The 17363-nt window shown below is 27.1% G+C and overlaps 1 protein-coding gene across 12 annotated transcripts in view; it reads left to right on the top strand.

Moving 5' to 3' along the window:
• The window catches only part of LOC122271219 (E3 ubiquitin-protein ligase RNF220-like), a 60856-nt gene extending 47817 nt beyond the window's left edge, over window positions 1-13039 (top strand). For 6 of the 12 annotated variants that reach the window (XM_087151691.1, XM_087151687.1, XM_087151679.1 and 3 more), the window contains 5 exons: window positions 755-2287; window positions 4229-4284; window positions 5588-5618; window positions 5701-5797; window positions 8159-8201. In XM_087151691.1, coding sequence (XP_087007817.1) covers window positions 755-870 — 116 coding nt within the window. In that variant the 3' untranslated portion in view covers window positions 871-2287; window positions 4229-4284; window positions 5588-5618; window positions 5701-5797; window positions 8159-8201. Of the gene's footprint in view, window positions 1-754; window positions 2288-4228; window positions 4285-5587; window positions 5619-5700; window positions 5798-6520; window positions 6607-8158; window positions 8234-12879 lie in introns of those variants that run through there. The other 6 variants (XM_087151697.1, XM_087151683.1, XM_087151693.1 and 3 more) reach the window with 6 other exon arrangements.
• The last annotated feature ends 4324 nt before the right edge of the window (window positions 13040-17363 follow it).

The following is a 17363-nucleotide window of genomic DNA, read 5'->3' as shown; positions in this document are numbered from 1 at the left end:
AATATTTTTTACTATAATTGCCTTTATAAAATTTATCTGATTAATTAAATTTAATTATTCATTTCTAAAATAATCCCTTTTTTTATGTCTATTTGTGGCAAGCAGAGATTTAGGACACATTTTAAACCGTCCTGTCCGAAACCATTGAATTCACAATTTAAAAAAAAAGCGAAAAATGAAAGGTTAATTTTTGAACAGAATGAAGAAAAAATTTTGTTTTATTAAAAAAGTTTATTATTGTTTTTAATATAGCATTATTTATCCATATGCAAAAGCATAATTTATCAGTATTAAAAGCATATTTATTCATATTTAAAGGTATTCACTTTTGTTGTTCATTGAATTGTGGAGCTTCATAAGTTATAAATCTTTTCTTATTTCCATTAAAAAGTTACAGCAAATTGTATAAAAAGTTTACAATATTTATTAATCTATGTAATTATGTGTACAATAGTTATTCATGTAGAATTTTTACCTTTCTCCAACGTTCAAGGTTTAGGACATTCTAAGACAGTTTTGAACACCCATAAGTCTTGTCCAAATTTTGCATCTAAAACCTCAACCCTGATTTCAAGTGAACAATGATTGTGCAAAATTTGAATTCCATTTAAATTATCTTTTGTTCTTTAAAATGAATTTTAAGTAATTTTTTAATTTGTGTGAAAGGAACTGAGTATATTTTTATGATGGCCATTCCAAGAAATCAGTGTTTATGTGAAATAGTAATTCTTTAATTTCCTTTATGTTTTAACAGCTCTGCATGGAGATTCTGTTAGACAGGCAGCTGAAGATGAAGATCTGAATATAGATGTTGATGATACAATATTCTATGGGGACCCTCAGTATCCTTTTTATTCCATCAATACCTAATTTGTATTTTAATGTCATTTTACAAAGGTATTTTTATTTGTGAAACTAGCAGGGAAAAGGTTAGCCTGGAAAAAATTCTTGAGTAGGTCCACCCTGGGCTGTCGAGCCATTGATGATGATTTTTATTTGGAAATTTCATTTACTTTTCTTGTGGTGCCCAAGATACCTTTACTTTTATAATTTTATGTTGAGCAATTATTGTTGCTTGAATCTGGTGCATAGCATTTTTGAAAGGTGTTTAAAGGTGCTTATTTTCGTTTTTTAAAAGACCTTAAAGGTGCTTTATTCATTGGGTGTTTTTAAAAAGTGCTTAGTTTTCCCTTTTCTAAAATAAGATTTTTTTTCTTTACTATGTCTATTTTCGCCACATATTATGCAAAAGCTTGCTTTTCACTTTGTATTCAATGTTTTCACAATTCATTCAACCACAATCCATTTTGACCTACTGTAGGTCAATAGTAAGGTCAAATTATTTTACATGTTTGATGAAATGCTTGCGAGTCTACTGAGCTGATTTCAGTGAGATTTTGGCATTCTCGTGCTATCCTACTTCATTTTGCAAAATATTCTCAGTTTCAGTCTTCATTTTCCACCCTCTGAAATCGAATCGAAAAATCTCTCGATCTTTTTATGGTGACTGATATAATCAAGAAAAGTAATTATTTTATCATGATCATGAAAAGTATTTTGTGTTTTGTTAATGTACATAGTGCTTAAAAATATTTTTTGAGTACTTAAAATGACTTAAAAGAAGCTTATTTTTGTTGAAAGATTTGGCCACGCAGCCAGGCTATATATTAGTGAAATTGGCACTTATTTTTTGAGGAATATCATTTCAAAGGCAAAATAAAAATAAATACATGCAATAAGTTATCTAAAATAAAACTTTCTTCTGCCATGAGGCCTTTGAAATATGGAATTCTAGAAAATTCGATATTTCAAGGTCCTTGTGGCAGAAGAATATATTATTTTATAGAATTATTTTTTTTTTCTGGGCAGTTTTACATCTTTTTCTTTTTTATTTTCAAAGGGGTTAATCCTAAACTGCTAATTTCTGTTTTATTTAAATAATATAGGAGTAGTAAGAAATATTTTTGCTTTAATTAAGTATTTAAATTTGAAACCCTTTTACTATGAATAAATATCTTAAACTGTGTTCCTTTTATTATTATTTTCAGTACTTTTTAAGCAAAATAATTTTTTGATATAAGTTTTTTGATTGCAAAAAAAAATGGTTTTTAATAATATATTTTTTTGCAAAATGTGAAAGAATTTTATAAAATTCATACTTCATTTTGTTTTTAGTCCAACAGGTGTTTTTTATTTTACAGTCAAATGACAGAATATTTGATTTCAAATCCCAGTTTGTTGCTGCATCATTTTGTACTAATAACTGAACAAATTTAGCTGAAAAACAGTTTAGTTACTCTATTTGCAATTAAAAAAAAGTATATCATATTATAAGGAAGCTTTTGTGATGTTTGTATGATAGCAGATAAAATATTTTTTAACCAGATAAAAGGGACAATTTGCACTTTATACTATACATCTAGTTTGTCTATGGTAAGAACTCCCCTTGCCACAAAGTCTGAGGCTTTCTGCTGCTATGGAAACAAGACTAGCGCATTTCAGGGAGGGTAGCTTCTCGTCACTCTAGAGCTAACACAATAGACCGAAGAAAAAGTTCATTTCTCTTGCTGACTGGAGCCAAAACTTATCCTAAACAGTGACCCCACACCCCTACTTGAAATAGTTTTACCTCGTTACCAAAGTCACCGCCGCAGGTCCAGACGAGTGGCATGGGACTTCAGACAAACTCTATTTGTTTGATAACCATTGGTTAAAAGTTACATTGTAAATTCGTTCTGTAGCTCCACAGCATGTTATTGTATACTTCTCTAATTACAATGTTTCCTTAAATAAAATTTGATATTCTGAAATCGATGTGATTCCTAATACGTCATCTGAAAAAGATAGATCAGATTTGGAACAGCTTCGAAAGGCGGTGTAATTATTACTTTTATTTTATTTGTATATATTGGCATGCTTTATTTTCAATGTTAGCTATACTATTATTTTTCAAGAAATGTTTTGATAATTTCAGTGTACCTTATAAGGTTGGTATATTGCTGCACACTAGTACAAGATTCTGTCCTTTTTTTAATAATTTAATCAAGTAAAAATAAAATCTAAATTTTTGAAAAATTCATATTGATTTAATATTTCTCCCCGGCTTGCTTCGGAACAAGTTATTACTCAATAATGAAGTGAGCTATCTATGGGCAGAACTTTATCCATAGAATTGATGGTGACTCATGGTCTGAAACCATGAGTATGATTGCTCCCCCTTGTCACTTGATTTAATTTTATATTTTAAAACCGTAGTTGATCAGTCGACCCAATTTTGGGTTTGCGTCTACTGATGTCCAACTCCATAGTCTTATACTTTTAAACCCAATCTAGAAGACAAGGAAGCTCCTATATCAGTATCCCCAGAGGTGTGATTTGTTATGGGAACACGGAGGACTTTGTGACTCAACGATCTTTTGGACATGGGCCCAGTGCCCTACCGTTACTACAGCTACTAATTCTGCATGCATTATTATTATTATTTTTTTATGCTTATACATAGCTGCAAACTCAATTGCATTTTCCAATAGGCTACAGTATTTTGCAAGTTTCTTCTGGTTTAATAAAAATTCTCCTGGTTTTACTGCATTTTAGAAAATTCCCTAAAATTGAGTAAGTTTCCTTAAAAAAGTCCCTATTGAAATAGAATTTTTGTGCAGATTATTGCTTGCTTGAATATTTAAATAAGTGTCACTAATTTTAATTATTAATTGCTAATTTTAATTATTAATTATTGATTCTAATTTTAATTATTAATTGCCCAAAAGAGAATAACATAAAAAAATATGGGGTTTAACTATTCACAAGGAAACAATCATAGATTTTAGCTTTCTTGTATTGATATCAGAAATAAATTAAATGAACCCTTTTTGTATAATATTGCTCATGCTTCAGAAAAATGTGTTTTTACAAAAAATTTAGATTTAGTCCTTACTAATTTTTAACTCTTTCAATTTTTGTATCTACAATATAAGCATTTTGAGAATGACTTTGAAATTTGTCATGATAGCAAACATGTCCAGTTTTTACTCTTATTTTTTTATAGCATTAAGTTACAAAATTACTTTAGTTAGTTAAAATAATAGTGCTGATATTGTTTTCATTGTAAAGTTCTGTTGGAAAAAAAGTTGCATTTCGGGTTAGTAGCGTGTGTGCTTAAAAAAGAGTTAGTACAACTATCATGCATTACCTGCAAAAATATTAAGTTTGTATTTTTTTTTCCTTCCAGAGATTCATCTGCACGTCCTCAAAATTGAGAGATAAGTCATAAATGGTCTAAAGCAGGTAAGTAATTAGTTTTATCTTCTTACATTAATTTTTTGTTTATGTGCTTAGATACAGATAAGTTTGATAACATTTATAGGTAAAAGGGGGCAATAGAGGGCACTGACCAGGGAAAATGTGTATTGATATTATTTGATAAATTGTGATTGATTAAATGTGTTCTATATTTTAGTCACTGACCCACAGACCAGTAATATTTTATTTTCTCAATTTCTACCTCCATAAGTATGGTTCCCTGTTACATACCTGTCAAGCTTCCTGTTTTTTAACGAAAACTCCAGTATTTTACGATTATCTCCTGTTTATCTGTATATTCTCGAATTACTCCGTATTTGCTGAAGAAATTGTAATAAAAAAAGTTTGGTAATAAAATATCCGCTGATGGCAAAAATACTTCACTTATTCGTCAACAAATAGTGCTATTGCCAGTTCTGCAGTAGTAATTATAGATAATGGTTTAAAAAATCTTCTTTATATTAAGATTTATATATATATTTATTACTTTGCTGAATGTAAATGCTTAAATTATTTCCAATTTTGAATTTCTCTTTTTGACTGACATGATAATGCATGATGTATCAAAATTTTACTCATAGCCCTAAAAAATGTCATTTGTAAAATCTCCGTTATTTTTTTATCTTCTCCAATGTTGACTTGTATTCTGTTATTTTTATACAGGCCTAACACTTTTATTTTGAAAATTAGGTAGTTTAGTAGTTACTGCAGTATTTTGTCTCTTCATTTAGCAACATTTTTTAGCCTCGAGATGGTTGGCATCGATAAATTACCTTCTCAAAACAGTGCTATTAGATTGAGGTTATGGTGACCTATAGTTTGTCTGTGATAAGAACTCTCCTGACTCAAAGTCTGCTGCTATGGAAATAAAAATGGCGCATTTCCTGGAGTTTCTCTTCAATCTAGGACTAACACAATGGAAAAAAATTCCCTTTCTTTCACTGAACCGAGTGATACCCTGTCCTAAACAGTGACCCCACAGTACTTAAAATAGTTATACCTCGTTACCATATTCACCGAAAAATGGCTAAGAGAGTTCTTACTTTAGCTGGCTTTTCCTTCTTGTGAAGTGCATGCTTGTAACAAATTTTGAGCAGATCAATTAAAATTGACTAGAGAATATATATAAATTCTGATATCATATTGTTTTAATCTTTTATTATCTTCAGTGTTAAGAGTATTTAGAATAATATTATGAAATACTTTCACTAAAAGTATTTCATAATATTCTAAATAAAATTATTATTATGATATAAGATTATACTTATTTCGTGGATTTTTCTTACAGACTCAGATACTGAAATCTCAGAGTTATCAAAGTGAGAAAACATATTTGTTTTTACCTCTATTATCAAGGTTCCCTTTTTGTTCTGTAAGGTAAAAGATTTTTATTTGTTCTAGAAGTCTAACTGATTCAGATCCAGTGGTTTCATCATTGAAAGAAAAGATCAAATCTCTTGAAGATCAAGATAAGAATGTTCGGTGTCTCATTTGTTTGGTAAACATCATTTTATGCATTTACATTCTTTTTTTAAAATAAGTATATTTTATTTGATATGTGGCAGAATCGTGGTGACACAGCGACATTGTTGCAGAACATTCCTGAGTTCTTGTAGAAAGATTTTTCCTTTGGGAAGTAAAAAAACTTTGGTTTTATTTTCTTCAGAAATTTTTAAAAGAATTTTCTTATCTCCACAGAATTATAGTCAAACAATACCTTTCTTGCGCGTTGGAGTGAAAAAAGAAATATTAGTGATTTTTCTGTCATTTGAGAATAATGAAAGAGTAATGAAGTAAAAATCTTTGATTTTCTTGTCTGCAGAAATTTTCGTCCTTTTTTTTAATGCAAATATTACTATTGATTTCAACATAGTTTTAAAAATAAAATATTTTTAATTCTGTATTATTTGTTACAGCAACTGAATCTAAAAAAATGAATTTAGTAACCCGTTTTTGAAGAGTCTGATTTGCGTGATTTTGAAGTCGATCTTTTGTAACAGTAGTTAATGCTGCGGATGTCATGATTTTTTTTAATGGGATGAGGATTTACAAAAGCCGAGAAAAATAAATAATTAGTTCTTCCCCCCCCCTACAAAGTGCAAGACTATCTACATAGTATTAGAATAATAAAAAATATTACGTATTCAATTAAAAAAGTTTTTTTCTTTCTTTGAAATTGACGTTTCTGTTTTTCAATTTAGTAACATGTTATTTTTCAAAGTATTTTGCAGAAAGATATTAGTATTAGAGGGGCATGTCGCGGAAAGCCCAAAACAATTCTGCCACAGGGTAATTGGGAAATGAAAAGTAAGAGTTTTCTTTAAAAAAAAAAATTTGTTTAGATGTTAATCACTTGTGTGGAAAAATTATTTGATAAAGCTGATTTATGTTTTCAGTATCGGACTTTTAATTCTTCTAATTTTGAACACGAATTCAAACTAAGCTAACTAGCCTACTGTTACCCTTATCGTTAAATAATTACAACATCTATTACAATTCAATTATTTCATAAAATTTTACCTTTTAGCGAAACTTTTCCATGTTTCCATTCTTCTCATTCTATTATTTTGTCATACCTGCCAAGTCTCCCGTTTATGAACAAAGACTCCTGTATTTTACGACTATCTCCTGTTTACTTGTATATTCTCAATTTTCTCCGGATTTGTCTAAGAAATTTTGGTGATACGAGTAAAATATCTACTGAGGAAAAAGATGCTTCTCTTATTCTTCAATAGATGGTACTATTGCCAGTTCTACATCATATTGAATGTTTACAGTTTAAGTAATTATAAATAATGGTTTAAAAAATCTTCTTTAGATGAAGATTTATATACATTTTTTTTTACTTCCGAAATGTAATTATTGTATATTATTTCCAATTTTGACTTACATAATTAACCATGATGTATCAAAACTTTACTAGTAGCCCAAAAAAATTTTACTAGTAAATTCTTCGTTTTATTATTTTTCCAATGTTGGCGGGTATGATATGTTTTTGCTCAGAAAATGTTATATTTGACCAAACAAATAAAGTAAAGACATTTTCTTATGAAAAATTGCATAGTATAGATAAAATACACTATGGATTACCTGATATATATCTTGAAAAGTCATGGAATTTTTTTCTTAAAATTGAGTTATTTTAATGTCATTTTAAAATATGTGAATGAGAAAAAATAGTTATCTGCAATTTCGTACTTATTAATAATTAGTAAAGTTGTAAACCAATGAAAAAAAAAATTTTTCAAACATTTCTCTTTAACGAAATAATTGAAATTTTCAAATGACTTTAGAAGCTGTAACTAGACCTTTTCCCTACTGTCCAAGTGTCAGGGCACTAGAAATACTGAACCAAGTTACAAATTTTATTAAAAATTTAATAAGGGACATTCACTAATTTACATTTGTAATCTAAATCTATTAAGATGTTCCTAGTTTGCTTGATTCCTTACATTTCTTTATAAATTCAGTATGATCGATAATATTAATCTTGTTAATGTTTTTGATCAATGTACATTTATAAATAACTCTTATTTAAATCTAAAATATTCAATCGATGACTTTTTTAAATAATATTTTAACTAATTATTAATTTGAATTAAAATTATTTTTTACATAATCAAATAAAGTTGTTATTAAATTTAAAAATAGAATAAAATCTCAATATGAATTTGTGCATAAATTGTTATTATTGTGGAGCTCTTTAAAAAGAAAAGAGCCTTTTCTCAGAAACTAGTTATTTTATTATGATCATGTAAAGTCTGTAAAAATGATTTTGCATTATGTTGGCAGGTATATATAAGAAATTCTTTTTTTTTTTTTTCGAAATTAAGGTGATAAATGTGGTTTTTCTTTGTAGGAATCTTGTACAAAACCTGTTGTATCCACCACCTGTTGGCATGTGCATTGTGAAGAATGTTGGCTCATGACAATGGTAACTATATTTCCTTCCTCAGAAGGCACTTACTTAAGCCTTCTGATAAAAGATATATTAATAATCATTTTTTTTTTAATTACTGAACAAAACTTTCATAAATGCAGATTTAGCAATTTTTAAATCAATACAAATCTTTAATATTTTAAAAACTTTTCAAACAAAAAACAATATTTAATATTAACTCAATAAATTAAATTTACATTTTTTATTTTTTACATTTGTTTTTTCCTCTCACTGTTGTGTTACTATAAGCTGTTATGTTAAAAAATGCTATAAAAAAATGGTCAAGTTTATATTTTTGGTTTCTTTTATGATTTAGTTTTTATTCAATTCCTATTATTACAGTTCACACTCTCCTTCTATCTTGTTCAAATTTTCAATCGTTTATAAAATACTTTTTTTTTCATCCACTTAAGTTCAAATACATTTTGTTTTTAAACTTGTAGTGGGTGTGACACTTGATGCTAATACAGTTTTTTCAATTACTAATTCATTCATTAAATGTAATTGATTAATTTTAGTTTTACTTGATAAGAAAAATTGTAATTATTTAATAAAAAGTAACTAAAATAAAATTTTTCTAGTTTACTTTTTTTTTTTTTTTTTTTTTTTTTTAAGTCTACTTGAAGTAAAATATTTAATTTTTTGAACATTTAATTAAATTAAAACTATGTAATTCTGTTTTAATTGATGTGTAAGTTTTTTTCTTTCGTGACATATTTTATAGCATTTTGACAAATGTATAGAATATTTACGTATATATATATATATATATATATATTCAAAAGTAGAGAAAACATGGAAAATATTACAGAACAAAGAAAAAAGGGGGGAAATTAAAAAAAATTTGGAAAATAAAAGATTATATTTTATTTTATAAAATTATTAGAAAAGATTTTATAATTTTTTGCGGATTTTTATAATTTTTTTTCGGATTTCTATTACTATTTTTCTTTTTTTCATTGTTCTGTAATTTTTTCCATTTTTTCTCTACTTTTTGAACTTATTTTATCAGTTCTATTTGCTTGCAGCTTATGCACAGTAAATAAAACTTTTTGTTTTTTTCTTTTTGTCTTTATTTATTATGCTATATGTATATATATATATATATATTGTTGCTTTAACGCTATATGATATACCAAATATGATACAGAAACGTTAGTTTTTGGTTCGACAATTGATTGTTAGGTGGAGCACTGGCAGTATGAATTTCTTAATTGGCTTTTAAATATTGATCTATATTTCAGATATGCTAAAGCAGTTTTGTAAAAACAGCTGAACTTTTAGCGCTATAATGCAACAATTATATTTACTATGTTAAATAAACATGATCAATATACTTTGTACATAAATTAGATTCAATTATTTTAACAATTCAATACGTAACAAACAGAGAATGAGGATATGAGAAAAAGCAAGCAACTACTTTACAAAGAAAATAATGTTAACTTCATTCTTTTGTTTTCAGTACTTTTAACCATTGATACAAGCTTCCTTTTGTGTTTAATTTGCTGAATTATTTATTGTTTAATTTGTTTATTTCTGATAGTTTTAATTTTATTGTTGGAAATGATTTTTTCTTTTAAAACAATTCTTGCTTAACCTCCAAATCTTTTTGATATGTCATTCTTGCTCATTTTAATTTATGACACAACTTGCCATGAAGGTTGGACAAAATAACAGAAGCACTTCTATGCAAACAGATTTTTTAATATTTTTCAAAAAATACTTAGAAAATTATTTAATAACTTTAGATGTGTTTAGTTCATGCGATTTCTCATACATATTAATAAAGTTTAAAGCTTTCAAAGGTTTGAGGAACTGACAATAAATTGCAATCGAAAAATAGTGTTTTTTAACACACTATGCAATAACAGCGTAAAATTTCGTAAGCCTAACTTAAACATTCATGGAAATATAGACATTTAAAAGAAAAAAAATATTGAAAATGCAAAAAGTTTCTAGTAATTTTGTTGTTTCTAGTAATTTAAAATTCCGAAATTGATATGAGGGCTGTAACTGCAATCTGGAAAATATGATCGTCATTGTCAAGAGAGCAATAAAAATTCTCCTCAATTTTAATGATTTTACTAATAATTGAATTACTATAATTATATGTATTATTATAGTAATGTAAATTTAATAACTCCTTAATATTAATTTCATTCTTTGCATATTTCACCATGTCTGTAACGGAGAAAACATCATTTTTAAAGACTCTTATTCTATGCACAGAGTGCAAAAAGGTTTCTTTAAAAATGGAACCTTTTTGCACTCTGTGCATAGAATAAGAGTTAGATTAATCATTATCATCAATGGCTCGATAACCCTGGGTGGACCTTGGCCTTCTGAAGATGTTTTTTCCAGTTTAACCTTTTTCCTGCTAGCGTTTTCCAGTTTTTACTTTTTAAGATCAAAAGGTCTTTTTCTAGGCCAATCTCAAATTTTGCCTGCTCTCTTTTGTGGTACGGTCTTCGTCCATTCTGATAGTGTGTCCTGCCCATTTTATTTTTTGTCGTTTAATAAAGTTAATAATGTCAGGTTCTTTATATGAGTGATAAAGCTCTAAATTTGTTCTTCTAAGCCACACAAACTTCAAAAATACTTCTCAAGTCCTTTCTCTCAAAGGTACCCAAAATAACTTATCCGTACAAGATAGGGTCCAAGTTTCAGAAGCATATGTTAAAATAGATCTTAAAAGAGATTTGTACAATAAAACTTTTGTTTTTCTATGAATTACATAAGATTTACATATTTTCGAATTCCATTCAAACATCTATTGGCAATAATAACTCTCCTTTGTATTTCCATTGTAATATTGTTCCTGTTAAATTAATAGTTTATTAAATAAGAGCAAAAATTTTAAATTCAAAGATATACAAATTTTTATATAACTTTAAATGACAAAATCTGCTGATTTTTACAATTCTGAGTGCAAAATATATTTGACTTGATTAAATAGTTCTACAAATAATTTAATTTATGAAAAAATTACATTTAAAAATCCAAAGTTTCAACTGCTTTCCCGACTAAACTATTCGGACCTAATCTTCCAAAAGGTATATCCATTTGGAAGAAGTACATACTTTTCAAATTTTCTCGGCTAAAAATATTATCTGCTCAAATTAGTTAGAATATGCAGCGTGTTTATAAAGTCCCGGACACATTTTGATGTTTAATAACTCATAAAATAATAAAGATGATTAAAATTAATAACATAAAGGGTTAGATAGACTCAAAAACTTCATGACCCTTGTCAATGAACTTCCACGTGTGCCCTCTTTGTCGCACGGAGAATATCAAGTCAATAGTCAATTTCACGCCAGGTAGCGGCAAACATGTTGGCATCCACAGTGGCTATTGCAGTTGTAATTCTGCCTTTTAAGTCATCAATGTTCAACACGATCTTCCTGTAAACATTGTCCTTTATAAATCCCCAAAGAAAAAAGTCCAGCGGTGTTATATCAGGTGATCTGGGTGGCCAAGGAATTGGACCTCCTCGCCCAATCCATCTTCCTGGAAAATGGTCATTCAAAGAGCTACGAACGATGATACCCCAATGAGGTGGTGCACCATCTTGTTTCAAAAAGACATATGGCTGAAGCTCTTCTAGTTGTGGAAATACTAAGTTTTCCAACATGTCTAAGTATAGGACTGATGAGACAGTCTCTTCTGTAAAAAAGAAAGGCCCAATGACTCGGTCCTGAATTAGTCCACACCACACATTAACCTTAGGGAAATCCCTTTGTGTCTCACGGTATTTATGGGGGTTTTCAGATCCCCATATACACACATTATGGTGATTAACAATGCTAGAAACATGAGAGGATGCTTCGTCGGAGAACATTATGCGCTTCAGAAAATCAGCAGCATCTTCTATCCTTCCTAACATATCTGTTGTAAACCTCTAAAAAAGAAGGGGGCGCACATGGAAGTTCATTGACAAGAGTCATGAAACTTTTTGAGTCTATCTAACCATTTATGTTATTAATTTTAATCTATCTTTATTATTTTATGAGTTATTAAACATCAAAATGGGTCCGGGACTTTATAAACACCCTGTATATTGTTAGGCACTCTTATCATTAAGGTTGCATTTTAGTAGGTAAAATTTTGATCAAAAGCGCTTCATTTTTTTTTTCTTTTCTTTTTAATTTTATTATTGTTTTTTTTTTCAATTCAATTCCTTTTATTACTTAATACTCTATTTATATCTCGCTCGAATTTGCAATTGTTAATAAAATACTTTTTATTTATCCACTCAAGTTGAAATACACTTTTAGTGGAGGACATTTGATGTTTATACAGTTTTCTCAAATATTAAATCTTCTTTTAAATTCAATTAATTAATTTTTGTAGTATATGGGGAAAAAAATTGTAATTATTTAATAAAAAGTAACTAAAATAAAAATTTTCTTTGTTGACCTCTAAGTAGGAATTGACTTTAAGAAATCTTTTTTTATATTATTTTGCACCACTGAAATGTATTTTTATAATTAATGTTCTTTTCCGACTGCGTCTCATGAGTCTCAAATAAATTAAAACAAGGAATGTTTTATCAGGTCACTTATAGTTGTTTCTCATATGTTAATTTCTAAAATGAATGTTGTCATACTGAATAACTTTTTTTTTTTCATTTATAGGGTGTAAAGAAACTTTGTCCCCAATGTAATAGGATCGTTTTTCCATCAGATTTAAGAAAAATTTATCTATGAATCATCAGCCACAATCATTGTATATTTGTAAATATTTCATCTGAATTGTATGATGTCCAAAGATTAGTAAATATTCTGTTTTTATATACATTGTTCTGAATTTATTTTTATAAGTTCAAAAAATTATAATATGTTTCAAATATAAACTGCTAGTGAGATATATTATTAAAAATCAAGAATTCTTTTCTTTAATAAACTATTTCTCACAAGTCATAAAAAATAGCATTATTTTTACAGAATGGAAAGTGACCAATCAGAATTGTCAATAGCAATAATTAAATTTAATAATTCTATCGTGTATTATAATTATTCAGTATAAAAATTCTAGTTCTCAGAAGAATATTTACACTGACTTCATCTAATGATGTTTTGTTTCCTGACAAAATATTTGACGCATAAAACTGACATATTTGACGCAAACTTTTATCTAATTGAAAACATTTTATGTATTTTTTTCTGACAGTCTAATTACTAGTAGAAACCTTTTTTTTTAAATATAATAAACAGTCTAATAGTTACTAAAAACAGTGTTAGATTATCGGAATTGTAGTTAAGTCCAAAAAAGAGTAGTTTGAAAAATTTATTTTGTAAATTAAAGAAATTTCATACTTAAGCAGGGTTCCCATGGTATTTGAAAGTCCTTGAATTTTGTTGAAAAAAATCTGGGCCCTGAAAAGTCCTTGCATTTTGCACTTGAAAAGTACTTGATTTTGTAGGAATTAAAATAATACCAATCTTTCTTACAAAAAAGTGGTAAAATGTGGTAAATTCAATGGAGGATTATTGAAAAGGGGTTAAAGAAGTTGCAAAACTTTTTTGTCCTAGATTTTTCACACCAGATTATTGTTGATCTCTATGATATTTTGAAAGTTGAAATTTCTAAAAACAATTTAGGTTTTGTAGTTAATAGTTTTTGAATGATATAGGGTGAATCGATTTAGAAACGTGTTTAATGTGTTAACTTCATTATTACGGCAGGTTAATATTGTTATCCTATTTGTTCTTTTAATTTATGAACGAAGGATAATTTTTTATCATTTATGATCAAATTTTTATATTTAGTTTTTACTGCTAATAAATAAAATTTAATTCGACAGGTTTCATTAATTATGAATAAACATTGTGATTTATATAAAATGTTCTACAAACTGCGATTTTAATGAAAGTGATTAATGAATCACATATTGTGTATTACTTTAAAGTGTTTTGCAAATTACTCATCAGGATTCATGTTTTATAAATCACACATCATGATTCACATTAAAGTGATTTATCAATCACACATCATGATTTCAATTAAAGTTATATCTGAATCTAATGTGATACATAAGGAATTAATTTATGAATCATGCCTCAAAGTTCTCATTCTAGTAGTTTACAAATCACGCATTGCAATTCACAAAAGAGAGATTTAAGAATTACCACTCACAATTCTCATCAAAGTGATTTTAGAATCACACATAGATGTTCTATATTAAGAACCTTTCGAATTGCAGTTTGCTTCATTAATGATCACAATTCACATTAAAACTATTAACTGATCACGCAACAGAATTCACATTAAAGTGATTTATGTATCACACATTGTGATTTACGTCTTGTTATTTCGTACCTTTTGTATCATTTGCTATTCATTTACAATTTACAAATCTCACATTGTGATACATGATTCACGCAATCTTTGGGACTTACTTCACCTTTCTTATAATTTTGATTTAAATATAGTATATCTTACATATAGTATATTCATATAAATGCGATTTAAAAATCACACTTCACATTTTATAGATATATTTTAAAGAAAATAAAGCTCGGTAAGTCCTAGTTAGTTATCTGTAAAATATTGTTCTACAATAGATTTTTATTATGTTTAGCATACATTATCGATATTCTGAAGTAACAAAATAGATAATTTGTTATTAAAATTGAAACATGAAAATTGTTAAATGGATACCTTTTGAAATTTGATCTTAGATAGTAAAAAAAAAGGCATTTATATTTCAATAACCGTGCAATTACACAAACTTTATCAATTATTTACTAAGGTTGTTTAATGTAATATGCATTATTCATTCATTCAGTTTCTATAATTCTAATTCACTTCATTAAATTTTTCATGAAAAGCTTCACTGATGCTAGTTTTTAAATGTTGGCTTTATCTCAATTGGAATTTTTCAAAATGATTTGAAACAGCAATGTAACTATCAACCATTTGTATTATCAGCTGATAAATTTAATAAATAATTTTTTTTTGGTTGTTAAATAAGCATTTTGCTTTAAATATATAAAATTTCTGCTTCTACGTAATTGTAAAATCTGGTTGACATGTACTTTAGAACATAACTGTAATTCCGAATAGATTCTTGAAAAGTTCTTGAATTTTTTTTTTAAAAATTGAGTGGATACCTTGCTATGTTCCCTTATGTTTAAATAATTACAAATAAGTGCAAATTTGTCATACTTGCCAAGGGACACATTATCTACATTTATTTATCCCTGTACTATATATGTCTATCTTACCATCTCAAGTGTTTTCTGATAATTATTTTGTTTCAGAAATATGCTCATCATCTGAAAGTAGAATCGAATGACGATAGTTTTTAAAAATGATTCATAATTATGATTCTTTTTTTTACTGACCTTTTTATTTATTTTTATTTAAAATTTACTTTTTGTATTTAAAAACTTGTTTTATTTTCTTTTTTTGAGCAAAAGATTTTTTTTTAATTTTCATCATTAGTAGTTATTTTGTTTCCCTGTGCAATTGCTTGACAAATAGCATTAAAAACAGTTCAAAACCCAAAATAATTTTTATTTTATCTTACAGCATATAAAGATATGTGTCATTTACAAATCTGGTAAATACTTCATATTCTCCATGTAAACTTAACTGAACCAGCTGTTGTTATAAATCTTAAAAGAAAATAAAAATTATTATAGTTGTTTTCCAATAATATTATTCAATTTTTCTAATGTGTAATATTAACACATTAGCAGTTTTTACTTAAATGAACTTTTTTTTAAAGATAGAAAAGAGAGATTTTTAAATTGTAAAAATTTGCAATTTTTAACTATATAACATTTAAAATTTTTGTCAGTCCACTACCTACTTTCTATTAAAGGTTATTTATATATATATATATATATATATATATATATTTTAATCTTTTAATGAGATACTCTCAGCTAAATTACCTTTCTTTAAATGATATTATTATTTGTCATAACCAATAAATAGTTGCTTACTTTTTACTGATTTAAAGCAACATATTTTTTTATATTTCAATTTTTATATATTTCAGTTTATTTTTGATACCTTATAAATCTTTAATATCCTTTTATAACTTACTTATATGTTTAAGTATATTTTGCATGACAAAACTTTTTTTTTCTATTTTTGTATTAAATAAACTGACGATTGATTATATTGCTATGATTCTTTTATAATTTTTCATATCAACATTAGTCAATATACTTGAACACTTTTGTCCAAAAAAAGCCCCGCATAGTTTTTCACAGTATATTATTTAGAGAACATTTTTCCTGTAAAGAAAAACTATCATATCCTATTGACTTGATTGAAATTATCATTTAAGTGATAATGATAATTACAAGAAATTAAACACTTACAAAAAATTAGAAATACCAATTTTTTAATCAAACATTTATTATTTTGAATGCCTATAATTTTTTTATTCTCTATTTTTTCAGTTCATAATTCGAGGACCCATATTGAGAAAACTTATTTAAAAAAACGCTAGTGAAACAGATTTTGGAAGATTCAAAAAGTCCATCTAGTCCCCAACTTCTTTTGAAACCAAGTATGGAAAATATGTGTTCCTTTCGAATGGTAACTATATATGGTGATAAATTTTATTATTATCCTTTTTTTAAGCTACTTGTAAACAACCTTTGACTTATTGAGTACTTGCAATGCCTAAAGGTTTTTTTTAAATCTATTTTACTCTCTCTTAAACTCTTTTCTTCTTTATTACTCAATATAAAAGATGTATATTGAGGAGAAATGTCAATAAAAATTGACTCAGAAGCAAAATACTCTCCCTGTATAGATTATATAAACTGCGAACAAAGAATTGTAAGTTATTAATTTGTAACATAAGACCAAAAGAGTATATTGCTTAACTGTCAACTCTATTGGATTTAACATAATTACTAACATAGTACTAACATAACTTACGTTAATTTAAACTATATACCCTAATTTGGTTCTTGATCATTTTTACTACTGGCTAAATTAATCTAGATGGTAATATAATAAATATCAGGCTGTTCCAAAATTGTTTCTCTCTTTCTTCTTGCAAAGAATAATGAAATGAATTTTAAGATAATCTTATCATTTGTGTGTATGTGAACTTCAGACGGCAGATAGAAATACTGTTGTTATTCACTAT

Source organism: Parasteatoda tepidariorum, chromosome 1 (assembly GCF_982258835.1).
Source record: "Parasteatoda tepidariorum strain Cologne lab strain chromosome 1, Ptep-v5.0, whole genome shotgun sequence".
Lineage (NCBI taxonomy): Eukaryota > Metazoa > Arthropoda > Arachnida > Araneae > Theridiidae > Parasteatoda > Parasteatoda tepidariorum.
Note: the sequence above shows the minus strand (reverse complement) of the source record. Positions and strands in the feature narration are given on the sequence as shown.